This window comes from Nannobrachium achirus, assembly GCF_963921795.1.
Source record: "Nannobrachium achirus genome assembly, chromosome: 13".
In the NCBI taxonomy this organism is placed as follows: Eukaryota; Metazoa; Chordata; class Actinopteri; order Myctophiformes; family Myctophidae; genus Nannobrachium; species Nannobrachium achirus.
Window position 1 is genome coordinate 29,760,742 of NC_137833.1, and position 18,591 is coordinate 29,779,332.

The 18,591-nt window shown below is 42.2% G+C and overlaps 2 protein-coding genes across 2 annotated transcripts; one reads left to right on the plus strand and one right to left on the minus strand.

The window, feature by feature from the left end:
• Positions 1-366: 366 nt before the first annotated feature.
• gpr75 (G protein-coupled receptor 75) lies at positions 367-2,025 on the plus strand (the record flags this gene model as incomplete). The annotated part of the gene is made up of 1 exon (XM_080740669.1): positions 367-2,025. One exon carries the CDS (start codon positions 367-369, stop codon positions 2,023-2,025), a length of 1,659 nt encoding a protein of 552 aa, XP_080596795.1.
• A 2,310-nt stretch (positions 2,026-4,335) lies between these two features.
• erlec1 (endoplasmic reticulum lectin 1) lies at positions 4,336-13,237 on the minus strand. The gene is made up of 14 exons (XM_080739974.1): positions 12,950-13,237; positions 12,427-12,531; positions 11,705-11,785; positions 11,285-11,362; positions 11,012-11,078; positions 10,806-10,852; positions 9,277-9,500; positions 8,280-8,421; positions 7,669-7,830; positions 7,136-7,195; positions 6,887-7,011; positions 6,546-6,623; positions 6,375-6,450; positions 4,336-5,654 (listed from the first exon to the last, which is right to left on the minus strand). The coding sequence occupies exons 1-14, from the start codon at positions 13,091-13,093 to the stop codon at positions 5,583-5,585; spliced, it is 1,461 nt and encodes a 486-aa protein (XP_080596100.1). The 5' UTR covers positions 13,094-13,237; the 3' UTR covers positions 4,336-5,582.
• Positions 13,238-18,591: the final 5,354 nt, after the last annotated feature.

Below are 18,591 nucleotides of genomic sequence, written 5' to 3' on the forward strand. Positions count from 1 at the left end.
TGAATGAAAAACCAATGCAATGATTTTTTTTCAGTAATTTCCTGAAGAGATAAAATAAAAATAAAAGAAATTAATTAGAAAACAAATGTTTAAGAAGTAGTGAAAATAGTCGATCTACAAGCTCACAGCGTGGCAAATGTCTAATTCCTCTTTTGGGTCTTGAGCTAAAACGTTTGGTAACAACTGGTGTAGGTTCAGTCCAGAATGCCTAATATTTGACTTTGTATTCCTCTCTAGCACCTGACCATGGGAGCCGGAATGGTGGAGGAGGGGGCAGCTACTCTCATCATTTTGTAACCCTTCCATGCTGTGGAATCTTATTAAACCAAACAATCTTGTGATCTTTACAATTTCCTCCTGGGCACGATGAATGTCACTGGCACACTGGCATCGGGCCTTTTGGAATTGCAGAAGCAGCTGAACTCCAGTAGTGGCACCCAGTTGGTCGCACGGGTGTCCTCCGGTTGGGCCGTGATCCACACCGCTACGCTGACGCTGTGCTCTCTCCTGCTTGTCTTCATCTTCTGCCTGGGCTCCTACGGCAACCTGGTGGTGTTCCTCTCCTTTTTTGACCCGGCGTTCCGCAAGTTCCGAACCAACTTTGACTTCATGATCCTCAACCTGTCGTTCTGCGACCTGTTCATCTGCTGCGTGACCGCCCCCATGTTTGCACTGGTGCTGTTCCTAGATGCGGGGGGCGGAGACGGCGTGTCTAGGAGCTTCTGCTTGGCCTTCCACCTGACCAGCTCGGGGTTCATCATCATGTCTCTGGAGACTGTGGCCGTCATCGCGCTGCACAGACTGCGCATGGTCCTGGGGCAACAGCCCAACCGCACTGCCTCCTTCCCCTGCACCTTGGCCCTCACTGCCCTTCTGTGGACATCCAGCTTCACCATGGCCGCCCTCCTCACTGTACGCGCGTACTCGCGGAAAGAAGGACCCTGCCTGCCGCACTTCGGCCTGGTGGGTGGGCGCGCCAGGGTCGTGCTGTACGTCTACCTGGCGGACTTTGCCTTTTGCGTGGCCGTGGTGTCAGTGTCCTACCTGATGATCGCGCAGACGCTGAGGAAGAATGTGCAGGTGAGGAAGTGTCCCGTCATCACTGTGGACGCCACGCGGCCCCCTCCGCCCCCTGCACTGGTGGCGGCGGGCTTCGAGGGCATGCAGTGCGCGGTCGCCGTGCCCGCCCTCTACCGCAACCAGACGTACGACAAGCTGCGGCACGTCCAGACGCACTCCATGTACGCCAACAGGAACAGCCAGGTGCCCCTGGTGCCGGGCGCTGCCCCTGGAGCCACCTGCTGCCAGCTGGTCTCTACGGTCAACCTGGCCACGGCCAAGGACTCCAAGGCGGTGGTGACCTGCGTGGTGATAGTGTTCTCCGTGCTGCTCTGCTGCTTGCCCATGGGAGTCTCGCTGGCGCAGGACGTCCTGTCGCCGGAGAGCACCTTCGCGCACTATCAGTTCGAGCTGTGCGGCTTTGTGCTCATTTTCCTCAAGTCCGGCATCAACCCGTTCGTGTACTCGCGCAACAGCGCGGGCCTCCGCCGTCGCGTGCTGTGCTGCGTCCGATGGGCGGCGCTGGGCTTCCTCTGTTGCAAGCGGAAGACCCGGCTGCACGCCATGGGGAAGGGCAACCTGGAGGTCAACCGCAACAAGTCCTCCCACCACGAGACCAACTCGGCCTACGTGCTGTCGCCCAAGCCCCAGCGGAGGCTGGTGGACCAGGCCTGTGGGCCCAGTCACTCCCGGGACTGTGTTGGCAGCCCGAGGGCCACGGGCGGACGCAAACCTCGCCTGCCCAGCACCTCCACCCCCATCAACACTCGTATCGAGCCCTACTACAGTATATATAACAGCAGTCCCTCTGCGGCACCCAGCTCTCCAAATAGCCTGCAGCCTGTCAGCTCTCAGACCTTTGGCTTTGCTAAGTCCTATGTGGCCATGCACTACCACACTCACCAGGAAGCACTGCAAGACTTTGAAAGTACCTCTGTGCATCAGATTCCCATTCCCTCAGTCTAGAACATCTTTAAATCTCATGTGAAACACCACATCATAACTAAATAAATGTTACGATAATTTGATTGCGGAGGAAGATTTATGAAGCAGCACTACTTTAGATTATATCAAGGAAATGAGGAAGGAGAGTAGGGGTGCAACAGTTAATTGTAATAATCAATTTAATCAATTCTAAAACAAATAAAATGGCATCTCTACAAACACAATGTGATGCTTTGTGAGCTTGTAGACGTGCTATTTTTGCATGACACCGTTGGCGTTGTATGAGAACAAAGTATAAACTAGGGCTAACTAAGTGAAATGTTTTGGTTATGTTTTGTGTGGAAAGGTTAATGCTCTATATTTTATTCATTTGGTAATCATTGCTATAGTATAGAATCTATACTCTATCTATTCTATAGATAGAGTGTTGTCCAATGACAACGGTCTCCCTGTCTCCAACAAAAAAATCTTTTTCAGGTGGTTTGCCAAGAGAGAGTACTCATTTATCGGCTTTAATTATAGTATTATAGTGTTCCAGTTCCAGTTTTGTCTGCTTATTTATTTGTCACCAATTTCACCTGTTTACCCTGTATTCTGTATTAGTTCTCTTCTATCCTGATAGAATGAAAGTGGTATCCTCAAAGAAATGTATTTTCTGTTTGCTAAAGAACTGGAAAGCCAGGGAGACTCCTGTTACTGAACAAAAACTCTATTGCAATGATAACTCTCAGAATATAGAGATGTATTTTAACAAAAAAAATCTATTACTGCACCAATTAGACCAATCGATTTATTGCTCGATTAAAAACAAGTAATAATTTAGAATTGTTTGACATTGATATTAATATCTAAGAAGTTACACGATAGATGCAGCCCTAAAGGAGAGTCTTGTTCAGATGCAAGACAATTATTGTGATGGAAATGTTTGTCCTAAAGTGTTTCTTAAGTGTTATTGGACTGGCTGGAAACTATTTTTGATGATGTGGCAGCCGCATTTTCAGATTTGTATATTTCAAATGGTCTTTCTCTTCCGATGAAAGCTGTATTTGTGAACCTCATACATTTTCTACTCCTTATCTCAATAAATGTTTGGCAAGCAGTGCATTTGAGCTTTACTGATTTAACTTTTATATAATCACTGCATTAACTTAGCACAGTAGAGGGCTCAGTGGTATGGTAATTGAACTCTTGGGAGTTAAACCCATCATGGGTCCATTTGATTCCATTTGTACACCCAAGAGTTAAATGAACAACGAGGACTTTACCATGTTCTGTTCTTCCTTAATTGGTCAAGTGTACCCTGACATCTGAACTGACCATTTTACTCTAATTTGCAGGTAAATGTAATGGTGCTCTAATATTTTGTTTTTTTAACAAGCTTTAAGCAGACATTTTGCTGTGTTTTACAGCTCCAAAAATGTAATAACTCTCCCAAAACAATGTTGTCTCTGACAGGTCACACAAGTTTCTATTAGGTTGATTTACTGTTAATATTTAGGAGTGACCTCATCCCTGGATAAAGGGCCAGCCAGCTACATTTTCTATACGAATACATGACCGAAATTCTGAATTCAAACTCGCTTAAAGCAGTAATCCTGAACGTATTATTGTGTTTAAAATGTTAACCAATCTACAGGTATGTTAGCATGTGTTAATACAATATAACTAGCACATCTGCAGTGATCGGAAAACAAAACCACAACATCAGCCTATGGTTTCAGGTCTCTTTAGTAAGCAAGAGAGAATCATATTCAACACTTGGTATTAACACCCTCTGGTGGCCGTTTACTGTTGTACATGCCAATTTTCTTTTTACACAATACACACCTTTACAGTATAATGTTCTTATTTTGATCATGAGACCTAATTACTGAATGTCAAGTCTCCATGGTTTTCTTAAGAATATGTATGACACTGATTTAATACAACTATGTATGGAACATGAGTCTACTAGTAGTACTGGTTCTCAAATGTTTTAAGGACCCCCTTAACTTGGACTGTACAAATTGAACCATTTGAATACTCTTAGAGTTACAGATCTGTTATGGTCATTCAGGGCTAGCTCTTTGTGTTTCTGGTAGTTATTATCCACCAATGTTGTATGTCCATGGTAAAAACAATATTTTGACAAGCCAGCATGGCGACGAACCCTGCATAGCTTAAATTAGACAATAGGCTGCTGCTCCAACACAATGTACTCTCGTCTCGCCCCACCAAACACTTCATGGTGTAATCTTTCAAAATACCTCCCCACCTCCACTAATTATTTTCACACGCAATGGTATGGCATGCTGTATAAAAGAAAATATTTCACCACTTAGGGGTTAAAAGAGGTCATCATTTTATTCTTTAACACAATGTATTAATTGTCTGTGATACAGCAGTGATCAGAATCAAACCCAGCATGCATTCTTATTCATAAAACCACAGAATACCACATAGGAGAGAATTTACATCAATGGGAATAAATCTTTTTTTTTATCAAACACTCACCATCTGCCATCTCACAGCACAGCTAATGTATAAGTTACATTCACTCCTATAACATAACTCTACCCATTCACACTATCACACAGAACACATTTTCAAACTGACTTTACAAGTGCAAAGTGCCAAAGGCTTTGTTCAGACTGTAGGCAAATCCAATGTGTTGATCAAATCTGATACTAAGGACTGACAGTTAATGACGTGACAACAAAGACACGAGTAATGCTAAATCTATACTTCGTCATATAATGGTGTCACTCACTGAAAATTTGAATCGCTCTTCCACCCACCTAAGAATGGCAATTCTGATTTGCAAAAATCAGTTTCCATGTGTTTTTTTTTTTTTTGCTGTTCAGACAGATCTGATTCCAATCTGGTCTGCTAGTCTGAATATAGCCAAAGTCAAGCGTCAACTCAAATGGCCCACATACATACACACATACATAAACTTAAAATAGCGACAAAAAAACCCCACCATGAACATTGTCGATTCCCCTGATGATGACAGATCCCCTGATTCACCAATCCGTTGTTTGCCGGCGTTGAATAACAGATTAAAGAAATTAAGTACAGGCAATAAGTCCATCGCCTTATAAAGTGAGGTGTATGTTTAAGTGTGGCTTCTCAAGAGTGTGAATGAGTCTGTCCATGGGGGGATGCTTAACTTATAAGCCGTCATACGATGGTGTCTCGTCACGTGCTGAAAATAAACGAATCTACGAGGTCGTAGCTCATACCTACGAGCTTGTAGATCGTTTCTTTTCTGCCACACGACACCATCGTGCGATGAAGAATAAATCAGGCTTAAGGCTGTAATGCAGCATAGGCCCTGTGCACAGATCTGTGCGTGGGGCTGGGGGCTGTTCTCCTGGGCTACTTTAAGGCTCAGGATAAAACGTTCTTCCTCCCTCTGGTTCCATTTGGACAAGCCATTAGCGCAGTATCACGGGCTTCTTCTATTCCAACACCATGTGGTCTTTTATTAACCAGTGTCCTCTCAACATGTGTGAACATCTACATCTGCTCCATTTTCTGCTTGCCCTCTGCCCCCTCTCTCTCTCTCTCTGTCCTATCATGGGGCCTTTGAGCGTTTAGCTGGAGATTGATAGAAGTCCATGCTCGTCGGCTGTGTCCAGGATTCTGCAGATGACCGGGGATTCAACCTGATAACAAGAAAGCAAAGGTAGACTGTAGCAGCGATTCTAAACCTTTTTTCCATTTCAAGGACCTCCAGTTTGCTATGCATTAGGCCACATACCCCCATTTCATATGTTTTATCTCTGGGATCCCAATCTAGTCCAGTGTTAATTTTAACTTGGGTGTACAAGTGTAACCCAATTGATAAGGGTTCCATTTGTACACTTACAGACCTGAAAAGCATCTATCTAAAATATTACGTTTCATGGCCTTCTGTTGTGATTTGGCGATGATACAGATAGTGTATTGAGTGTCATGCATACTTTCATCAGTCAGTCTCATTACTACAGCAATCGCTTTGGGGCTAAACTAATAAATCACCTACAGTGAAGAAGGATAGAACTATAGTTTTGTGCTTATAAGTTTCAACATTAATGTCAAACTCACCACCTAGGTGGTTTGGTAACTTTAAGCTCTAATAATGACACAAATAATAACTCGAAACCAACAATAATAATTACTGTACCGGTAATTCCTTTTCAAAACGAATGTTATACATTTTTAACTACTAGAAACCTACCAATGTATAAATTCCAATTAAGTACAGAAAAGAACAAGGATAGAAAATGACAGTAAAAACCAAAAATGTATTGTGTTGACGAAAGTCCAAGGGCCTGATGATGTCTACCCATGTTTCCAGATAGAAGGCTAATATTATTTTCTTGAATTGCGCATATTTATCTTACCCCAAGGATATATTGACACATCTGAGGTTCCAGCATGTAGACGGTGACGGCATGGGGAGACTCGGACTCCTTGCACCTGACGGAGACGACAGAAGAATGGCATTAAGAAACTAGCCGATTTAGCAGATGTACCTGTATAAAGACTAGCGGTGTCTTGTGAACGACACTCACTTGAGCTTGACGATGACCTGTCTGGGCTTCCCCGTCAGATCACACACATCCCCATGGCCATAGTAGTGGGAAACCAATCTAAGAGCAAACGCAGACATATTTTTTAAAGTCACTTTTACCTGAGGCAAACATAGTAGAAATACAAGCTTGCGTTGCAACATATTGAGCTTGTAGATGTATTTCCCCTGTGTGACACCATCGCACAACAAAGTATAAAATATGAAGAATTATTGGCTTAGGTGACAAAAGAATCTCCATGAATTCAAGGTTTCATGGGGGTGTGTAATTGATAGAAATAAATATGTCGTTTTTGGGGTGAACTACGAGCGAGGAGGACTTACTTGACTTTCTGCACCCCATCGTCCTTGAGTTGGTAGGAGCGAGCAACGTTCTTCTTGGCCCACTCCAGGTGTTCTTCAGCGTTCCAGTTCCCCACCACCACAATGTTCTTCCCCTGCTCTTTATCCTAAATGAACCATTTTCATATGTCAACACATGAAACAGTCACTGATGCAGTTGCCATCTAAGGCACACTTTTTTTTGCAATTGTAATCTAAATTTCTTCTGCTAAATAAAAGATGGATCCTTACCTCATGGTACTGATGCACATGCTTCCCATAACAGAACTCATACTTCCACCAGCCCACCCCCTGAAACACAGGTTATGGTAAGATTGTTATTTTTTAATTTGAAAATACATCTTTGTTGCCCTACAATGTTGAATGTTTCCTGTATAGTAAGTGAATGGGTAGGTGCAAGAAATCATTAAAAATGAACGCCATTGGACATTAGTTGACCACTGCAACAAGAAGAAATCTTCTACTTGTTCCAATCACCATAAGGCTCAAAAAGAAGAAGGAAAAAAAAAGGTTTCGAAAACATGTTGTTCGGGTGCTCTGGGGAGCCTCTGATCTACCCTACTAAAGTATATGTTATGCTGGGCATAATTGTAGTTTTTAAGATACAATGAATAAAAACAATTGATAACATGATGTACAAAACGGCCCTCCTCTCATAAAACGCCTTCAGTGGACACTGGCCCTGAAAAGCCTTTAGGTTTAGACATAGTCTGGCTAGCAGCACATGAAACCTTTCTAAAGCACTAGGAACCAGCAGGCCTCACCCCATGAAGACAGTATGAACCACTCAGGAACTCCTTGATCAGCTGGTCATCTGTCAGACGGGAGATGTGTGTGGTTCCAACAGTGACTTGAGACTGACCCCCAACAGTCATGGGCTTGTGAGTGGATGTGAAGGCCTCCTCTCTCACGGGTGAAACCGGCTCCTGTGTAACATTGTCAGACGTTATCATCACACGTGAGTAGGGATGGGACGATTATTGTGATTATTGTACAATATTATCGCGATAATCAAAATCCATTATCCTGCCAAGAAATAGCAGATCTACAAGCTCACAACGCGTCACAGCGCAACGCGTTGTGAGCTTGTAGATCGGCTATTTTTTGGCAAAGACATTTGATAGAGTGAAAAAAAAAAATACTATACCCTAAGTACCTTTACCAATTATAGAGGGTTTAAGTGGTACCGGATATGCAGCTCGGCAAATAAAAGATGAATTGATCCCAGTGCGTGACGGAGGACGATATCACTATAAATTAAATCTGTTTTTTTATCACGATAGACAATAATATCGCTTATCATCCCATCCCTACACGTGAGATGCCTACGCGCGTTTCACACTCCCTCGTCTTTTCTGTACATGCGGTCGCTCACCTCTTTGGTCTCTGGGACGGCGCTGAAGGTTGGTTTGAGTTGTTCCTCACGCTCTTTGTCCAGCTGCTCAAGCCGCAGCGGGCGCAGTGGGGAGCCTGCCAAAGCCTGGCAGAATATAGCATTCACTGGAGAGGACTTGAACCTAAGGTAGGAGATTAGAGAGTAGGGCTGGGCAATTAACCGAAGATATGTCAAAACAAACATTTAGACTATCTAACAAACTTAATCTAGCTCTTGTAGGTTAATCGAATAACCAAGAAATATATTTTTTAAATATATATTTTCAATTTGATTAGACTTTTTTTGTACACTTATTATGGTGAGCAAAAATAGTAATAGAGACAAAAGTTTCAAATGATCATGATATTTTAAGTCATGATATGACCCAACCCTATTTGAAAGCCATCTTGGCACCAAGAATCAATAGAGATCCTGGCAGTCAAAGAGTTAAGAGCATCTTTATTTTAATGACCAATCAATTGATAGTGTTCCAGCTTGGATCAATGGAACTAACTTAGTTTTGTCAAGCTCCTATTGAATAATTTTCCCCCCCAATGTTTTAAAGAAATATACCTTGTAATTGTTTCTACATTATTTTATTTTATTTATTTATATTATCATATACATTTTTGGCCCAATGTTTGGGGGCCGCCTTACGAGAGAGTGTTTTCTACTGGTGATTCAGTCCGAGTGTATCAAAGGGTGCGCTCGTTTTATTGTCCACGACATTGCAAGCGGCGCGAAGGCCAGCGGACCTTGGTCCTGCTCTTCGCCCCCGAGCGCCGCAGGCGCGAGTGGCCGCGGTGAATGCAAAGCCGTGGTGAATGCAATCGTTATATTTATGCCCAGGCCGTAAGGCCTGGGCAAGCCCACGATAAACGCCCGCGCAGTCCACCCGGTGCGCATTTCCGAACGCACCCTTTGATACACTCGGACTGAAACACCAGAGGAAAACACCATCCCGCCGCCTTACGGCCCACAATAAGGATGGTGTTACCTGTAGTTTGGGTGTGAACAGAGCAGCGGCGTCAGCACCACCACTTCGTATTCACAGGTGGTGACCTCGGCGATGGACAGGATCTCGTGCTTGGCCTCCGGGTGGCACACGTACAGCACAGACGTGGAGCGCGGGTCGTTCTGTTTCAGCACGCAAGGAGTCCCATTTCCCATGCCTACTGGGTAGTAAGGAGTCAGCTGGCCCTCAATGTTCTTAGTAGGCACCTAGACACGAGACAAACAGGAGAATAATCATAATTAGTGATAGCATTTAACCACATGAGCCCTAGCGTCCCTCTTGTGGGTATAACAATAGGCAGATAGACAGATCTACAGGTACACAACCGTCACGCTGCGATATGTTGTACTAGACTGGCTTTTTTCGGAGAAGAGATTTGATGAAGGGAAAACAGGAGGTGGCCAAGTAAAGACCCTTGGGGCACCCTGGTCAACAACGTATACAGGGTTAAAGTGATTAACACATATGGTGCCAACCCCGAGTTTTCCGAGTTTGTATTGGTACCAACGCTGTGCCAACCCCGAGTTTCCCGAGTTTGGGCCGTTTTTGATTTTTTTTTTTTTTTTTTTCAAAAATGTTTTTTGGACCTCCAGAAATGTGTTAGGCATGATCGCGATCGCGAAATTGCATGTTTAACCCCCATACATCTGAAGAAAACATAATGGCTGATAAATCATGAATGCCTGAACTGGATTTCCAAGCGGATTTATTTGTTTGAAAGCTGTGAACAGTGGGCACACACGTGGTGCATCATCTAGGCATGGGCGTGCACGATCCGTGCACTATAAATTACATGGAAGTCTATGGAGACCATGGCATCGTGGGACATTGAAGAGAAAAAATCATGGCACCAAAAAAGTTAATAATAACTAGAAAGGTGCAATTCTGGGAAATTGCGAGTGTGATTCGCGAGGAATCCACTGGGAAATGAATTCTGTCTTACTATTTATGTTATATATTATGATGTCAAGTGATGATGTGCAAAGTAATAAAAAGCAGGTCCACTTTGCTGGCAAAATATTCTCGGACCAAGAGCAATTCTGGGAAATTGCAAGTGTGTTGCACTAACGCGAGTCGCAAGGAATCCACTGGGAACTGAATTTCGTCTTATCATTGCCAGACCCATGAAATGGGTAGGCCTACATAAGCAAATGTCGGTCCGGGTTTTCTATATAAAGGGTATATATGATGATGACATGATGATGACATGCCTACAAAAGGCATGATGTCATAAATGATGATGACAGACAGGGGGTCTGGCACAACCAGGTTGACCTGGTCTAGTTTATAATATATAAATGATATAAGACATGACATCACACTATATAATCTAAATTATATTATATTGTGATGTCATGTGAAGCATGACAACAGTGTGTGAAGCATGACCAAAAGCTTCACTTTTCTGTTGTGCAAACGTTAACAAAAAGCAGGTTCACTTTATAATAATAAGAAGAAGATTGGGGAAGATGAGAGGCTCCAGAAATAAGGTGTTTCTTTATTAAACTAACCTCTTTCACAGTTTCTGCCTTCATGTCATCTGCTTCATCGACTTTCTCTGTAAAACAAAACAAAAAGAAAAATTGTTTCTAGTGTTATCACACCGAGAAGCAGAAATTCCATAAGACAGCGATTAACTGATACTCTAAGTATATAAACAACTAACAGTAGTAAACCATAATACAATGCATGTTCATGTTTACACACAAACACTCACCTGTCCCTGTGGTGTGACTCTTTGCAGCAGCCATGTTTCCCAGAAAGTATTCCTGTACACTTATTTTCTAGAAAAATAATGGGTAATTTTTAATGGATGCTGTACTAAGTGTCAGGGGGGGAAAAATCATTCAACACAGAACACATTTAAACTCTGAATGTCAATTTAACTCTGACCACTTGGTTTCTACAAATGAAACAAAATGGACCCATTTGGTTTCATTTGTACACTGTCAATGTTATACATTTCATACTGTCGATGCAGCATGCTCACCTGGCCTGTTTCCTTCTCTTCATGGTATTGTCTGACATGTTTCCCGTGGCACACTTCATATGTCCAGTAAGACTCAATCTGCAATGATCACAAGGGGATTACAGTATAAACACTTTAAGAACATTCAACTAACCAGTCACGATAGGGCTGCAACTATCAATTATTGTCTCAGCGATTCTACCAATGTAGTTCTTAAAATATATACACAGTAGTTATTTTTATTTTTATATAACAACAAACTGATTAACCCCTTACAGTAAGCCTTATTTTATACTTTGTTGCACAACAATGTCACGCACCTTGGGCCCTGGTAACTCAGTCCCACTCCCCCCCCCCCACTTGTGACGCCCCTGCATATGTCTACCACACTTTGTGTAACCAGGGAGTAGAAAAGCAGAAGGTGACGTTGAAGGCTCTTACCCTGTAGGAGCAGCTGCTCTGTTTGAAGAGAGGCTCAAGCAGTTGTGCCGGACTGGCCCCAGCATACTCCTTATCATCACCCTGGGACACAGACACCACGCAGTAAACAACAGTGGTCCTCAACCTTTTCAGGCCGCAATTCCCCAAATAATCATATTTTAACAAAGTATTATGTAATGGCATTGGCATCTGTGATTTTATTGTGCCTTTTATTTTTGTATTGCCAACCAATGTTGCCAAATGGTCTGCAAAAGGAATTGTTCTCTTATGTACCTACAGTAGCTGTATACAATGCATACATAACATTAGAGAAACAAATCCCACAGACACTGTCCTCAAATGCAAGGGAAAATAATTACCTGATGAAGGTCTAATAGACAGAAACATTGTTATATTCCCATTCAATATTTTTAAGTGTGCGGGAGTTTTTTCTTTCAGCAACAATAAAGAACCAACCCCTTATAACAGCATAACTTTCAATTACTTTAGCTGTGCAGCGTTACAACAGAGCGACAGGCTGAGCTATATGAAATGACAGCAAACACATTGAAGATCCAAGCAAGCCCACGTCCACCAGCACACACATCATCACATTGTGCATAAAAACAAGGTTGTGTGTGTGTGTGTGTGTGTGTGTGTGTGTGTGTGTGTGTGTGTGTGTGTGTGTGTGTGTGTGTGTGTGTGTGTGTGCACATTATGATTAGAGAGGGAGCTTAACTCACCTCATCACCAGCTGCCAGGGAGGGAAGGAGACATTTATATTTCTCCTTCTCTGCTGTTGTCATAATGACAAAGTCATCTTCATTGTAAAGTGGACCAGACGTTGGCTGAAACGCAAAGGCCAAGATTAGGTTAGCTAGACAGACACCCATAATCATTTACTCTCCAAAGTGATTGATTGATTGAATGTCAAGAGTAAAGTTATTGTACTTAAACACCTGCATTACTTATTATTACACTACAGACAGTAGAAGAATTGTTATTTTGATCAATTGCCTGTTATCTCTCCTATGGTACCAACATCAATACAGCATGGAATTGTGGACAAAATCCTATCCAACGACACCAGAATATTCTTAGTTTTGGGTCTGAGAGGCTACAACTCAAATCAAATGGTGGTCCGGATGATCCGTGGCTCAAATGCCGAATAAATGGTGGACTTTGATAATATAGTCAAGAAGTATTGATACTTTACTCAAGTAAAAAAAAAAATGTGAGTACTTTTTCCACCACTACAGTACATACCAGTGTGAATTCAGTCCCTGGCCAGTTGATCTTGAAGGGGATCTCATCGGTATATGACGGGTATCCTCCTCCTCTGTTTGCTGACACACTGCTGCAAACCTCCAGCAACAAACCGCCCAGAAACACCAACAACAGGCCGTCCATGGTCACCACCGCCCCACAGGCGGAGTATCCACTCCTATACCGTTCTCCACATGTACCTTAGTTTTTTTTTAAAAGCCTACAATCGATAGCACTTTGTTTGGAATCTCTATGAATTCTCTTGTGATACCGATGTTGTCAACAGAGAAGTCAGGAAACAGGAAATGAGTCGTCTGCCTGCCACGTAGATTTCCTGTCGTTATGCCGTGAAACAACGCCCCCTGCCTGTGGATGTATTAAATGGCAACATTATTAATCCAAATTCAGCCATTCCTATTATAAAACAATCTGGTTCCCAAACACTGGGTCGGGACCCATTTGTGGTTCGCGGACTTATTATTTTATTGAATTTGTTTCCTACATTTTATTTTTAAATATTATTTCATAACATACATTACAAAAGCAATGTCATTCCATGAAGAAATCAAAGAAAAAAAAATCTAAGAAATTCCATAAACAAATGTTAAGAGAGTTAGTTTTGGGTCCCGGGCAAACGTCTCATTTCTCTTTTGGGTCTTGAGCTAAAAACTTTGGGAACCATTGATCATTTAAAGTATTTGAAATTGAATTATGTTAAAAACCAAGAAAAGGAAATGTGCAAAAACTGTTGATGATCTGTGTACAAAATCTGAGATTAGTCATTTCATATTGATGAACAAAGTAAACAAAAACGAAGTTAATATAGCTAATTGAGCTAATTGAGCTTGAGATTTCCATTGGTTGATGAGAGAGAGAGAGAGAGAGAGAGAGAGAGAGAGAGGCAGAGGCAACAGTTGGGAGATATGCGGCATATGCCTACAGTGCTGCTGTGCAGTGTCACATCAGAGTAAGCTAAGCTAGTAATACATTAGCTCCATTAACATAGTGAATGGACAATAAACCACCCGATTCAGGAAGGATTCATAGGCCTACTTGGTTACACGATACTAGCTCAGTTCAGACTCAGAGCTAGATAGATACTTTAGCCTCGAACATAGCCGACGAAGCTCACACGTGCGTGCGTATGTAAGCGATTAATAGGCTTTAAACTGCAGCAGTCAGTCATACTGGAGGCCTATAGGTCATGTTTTGGAAATGAGGAAAAACAAATAGGCCTATAGGTCTCTGACTGAGCTGAGCTAGCAGGCAGCTCACCAGAGTGTTCCAACAACACTTCACTCCAACTGACTGGCACATCCCAGATTCCCAACCAAGAAATACTGCAGCATAGCAGGTAGGTAGGAACATCCAGTGGTAGCTCTACTCAAACTAATTCATGTCAAGGACCCACACAACACATGAACATGTGTTTGGCCCCATCTGAAAGTATGTTCTGCCAGGAACGTCCATAGCAGATTTGTGTTGTTGAAAATGTTTAAAAAATAGCAGATCTACAACTACTTTGCAACACCTAGAAAGCTATTTCAAATAGCCAATGTGGATTCAAGTGGCTAAACTGATTTTAATGCTGCATTAAAACAAGGTTTAAATGATGGTAATCGTTGCTATGAAGTGTTTGTTCAGTAATGGTCTCTCCAGCTCTTTGAATATACAGAAAATGTATTTTCAAGTCGGGATACCAATTTTATCGAATCATCAGAGAGAGAACTCATACAGGATTAAAAAAGTGAGGGGGGTAAAAATATCACTTAACCTACCTTTAACTAATTTTACTAGGGACCCACTGTAAACCCCTCAAGGAGCCCTGGGGCTCCTTGAGGGTCCCTGTAGACTATATTTTTAAACGTATTTGCCAAGCTCTGCTTCAGTAGAACTAGTAGGCCTACTGTCATTCATTCTTTCCATGATATGTGCTTCCTTTCTAATTATCCCCCCAAAACATGCCTGGCAGTCATTGTGTTACTGTAAATGGCTGCACTCTTGCTGACAGGTGGAGATAGTCTATGTGAGACTAGAGGAGCATATAAACACCAATGTAATTAATGTAACCAATGTAACTAATGTAAAGCACATGAAGAAAGGGCAAGGCTGCTCTGTGAGGATGACAGAAAGACTTGTAGGCTATGCAATGTCAAAGGTTATTGGCCAGTACTTAAAGAGGTAGTGCCATAGTTTTGTACTTTTTCTGTTTTTCATGTGTCTAGGAGGTTGAAAGTACTTCATTAGACCCCCTGGTGTGGTTTTTATAAGCAATTATGTATTCTCTTGGTATTTGTTTGTTTTCTCTTGGAGGCTGCCACCTTGTGGTCAAAAGTGTCAGTTAAAAAAACACAGATATGATTACATCACAGAATCAACTCCTCCCCTAATTACCAACACTGTGGGATGTGGCTAACTTCAGCTGGGTCACCACCACCCACCATGACATCCATGCATACTTAATTTAACTCTTTCTGTATACTTTTTTGGAAAAGATCTTCCTCCTAGTATAATCATAATACCTGATAATCATGTTTTAGAGGGGGGAAAAAAACCATGGCACCACCTCTTTAAGATAGCAAGTGGTACATTGTATATAATGTAAGGTAATGATGTTTCAAAATAGCCTACATTGCATCATGTGCATATATTTTGAACAGCTTTCCGTAAACCCTGAATTATTGTGTCAGTTATGTTTTTACCAGTAAATGCCTGGTGAGGCATTTACCTCAAGTAGATACCTGATGAAGGTCTGAGCGACCAAACCGTTGCCTAATTAAACTATTTGTGAGTGAAGACGGTGTGCGGGAATCCATTCCTCTATTTGTCTAAGTTCACTGTTCCTTGTAGGTGTGCAAAAAGACTTCTCTTCTACCTCAAGTCAATGAAAGGGTATAAAATATATTTCACTGGTCTTATTTTCGCTGCCTATACCAGACACAAGGGGGGGCTAGTCGCTGTCCATGGTGCTTAAAAGAGTAGTTCAACCACAACATGACAAATTACTCAGGCCATCTTGAGTTCAATAATATTTTTAGTTTTTTGTCTCAGACAAGACAGAAATTACAATAAATGTACCTACCCCCTTTGATTCCTGATGGGGACCCAACTGGGTGTTTATGAAGCAAAATATAATGCATCTTTTTATTCCTTTTTTTTTCTCTGTCCAAAGTGGTGGTGGTCAGCATCATGAGCAGTGGAACAGCAAGGAATCCTCCCTCTCAACTCCACTCCCATGCAGATAAAACATCTCATTCATCCCATTTGTAGGTAGGCTATACCTGACAATTTGACAATAATTATATATAAAAAAAGAATCATAATATGTTTTGGGCCACCTTTCCAGGGGCCCCTTGGTTTAATCCCAGGGTCCTGTTTTTCCCTTTTCTTTGATGATGGGTTCCCAGATTGATCCCAGGGTAGCCCTTGCATAGGTCTGATTGTTCCTGTGTCAATCATGTTTTTACCTCCAGTCAATTAATTTAAAAGGTAGTACAGTTTCAAATGTTGCATTTTCGCTGCCGACTGTACGCCACATACAAGAGAGGCGCTGTCCATGGTGCTAAAAGGCAGCGCCTGGGTTTTTGCAGCAAAAAAAGCCTATTATTCTAATATTTAGCTATTATTATATTTGAATTCTGGAACTCAACAAGAGTGCCTTTGCATGACTTATAGTTCAGAACCACTTATTTATCTACAAAACAATGAAATGATAGCAATGAGAGGTATCACTGGGAAGGCCACCAGATGTCACCATTGTATCACTTTAAGTTTGCGTTATATTTGAGTGTGGATGTTCTGTGTTGACTTTCCTTAAATGGTAAATGGTGCATTTATATAGCGCCTTTATCCAAGGCGCTTTACAGAGATTGTGCATTACATTCACCCATTCACACACACATTCATACACCGATGGCAGAGGAAACCATGCAAGGCACCAACCTATGGGATTAGATTCATGCCAATAGTCCAAACCTTGAAAGTAGTATTTCAAGACTGTAAAATATTTTTGAATCTCTGAAAGAAAAAATTGAATCTCTGAAAAAAAAAAATTGAATCTCTGAAAAATGATTTCGAAACTCTGTACAATGTCTTGGCAGAATTTCTTCAGAGATACAACACATTTTTTCAGAGATTCAAATCACTTTTCAGAGTTTCGCCAACACATTTTCAGAGTGTCAACTTAATCAGGAACACAGTTTCAGAATATGCATTTTGGCACTTTTCTCCCTCTGTGTTTCATGTTTGAAACCTTGTAAACTCCTAAGGTTTCAAAACCTTGAGAGTTATTTTCAATCTCTGAAAATATTCTTTGCAAGACTGAAAAACTATTTTGAAACTGAAAGAAATTGTTGTATCTCTGAAGAAATTCTTCCAAGACATTGTGCAGTGTTTCGCCAACATATTTTCAGAGTTTCAACTTTTTTTTTTTTTCAGGTATTATTTTCTCAGATCTTATTTTTACAGATTCAAATAATATTTTTTCGGTTTCAGATTATTATTATTTTTTTGCGCTTCTTACTTTTTCAGTTTCAACATGAAAAGTTTCAAGTCTCAAGTTTCAAGGTGCAGTTCTGGCAGTGTTTATGGCAACCATGCAGGGTTGCCATGTTTGCTCTTACCTTTTCAGTTTCAACTTGAAAAGTTTCAGAGTCTCAAATCTCAAAGTGCACTTCTGGCAGTGTTGGCATGGCAACCAGCTAGGGTTGCCATGTTTGCTAGAAGTGAGTTCTCTGGGCTTTCCTATCCATAAGTTTAGCTAAATCCATCACCAGTCCCTGTCCCTATGGAAGAGATCTACATGCCCATCCACATGTTCTATAGATCTATGGAGTCATCATGTGTTTTACAGATCTACAGGCCCATCCCCATGTTCTATAGATCCATGTTTCTAAGGTCCCTTCCATGTGTTTCACAGATCTATGGGCTCATTCCAAGGCCCATCCCTATATGCTACAGATCTACAAATGTACCCATACATTCTATAGATCTATGGAGTCATCCATATGTTTTCAGATCTAAAGGCCCATCCCCATGTTCTATAGATCTATGGAGTCATCCATATGTTTTCAGATCTAAAGGCCCATCCCCATGTTCTATAGATCTATGGAGTGTAATAGTGCAATAAGTGTAATTGCGACCGTAGGTCACAGTTACTTTTACACTCTCATACTATCCAAACCTCCACCCGCCGTCAGTCCGTCTGTCTGTCCTTCCTTCCGTCACGTCACTCGTCACACGTCACACGTCACACTTTCCCCCTACTCATGTCTCCGCCACCGTTGCCCCGATCCATGCCAAAATTTTCACACAAACTCCTTGCCGGCCAAACTACAACCTCCAAGGACCCCCGGAGCTCCAGGGACCCCCAGGTGTAAAAAAATGACCAAATGTGCAAAAATGACCACCCCAACGGGGCTGCTCACAGGGAATTCCCGGGGACCACCGACTCCTGGTGCTCCAGAACGGATGCAAAAGTGGTGGCGCCCCCAGTGGAGGACCCCCTCCACTGCAGCTCACATAAAATGCCTTAACTCGGGCTAGGAGCGACCGGGAGAGCCGGGGCCGGTACCTATTCGTCCGCCTCGGCGGCGCGGAGACCCCACCCCTCATTTCTCACATGGCCCTCTTCTAGCGCCACC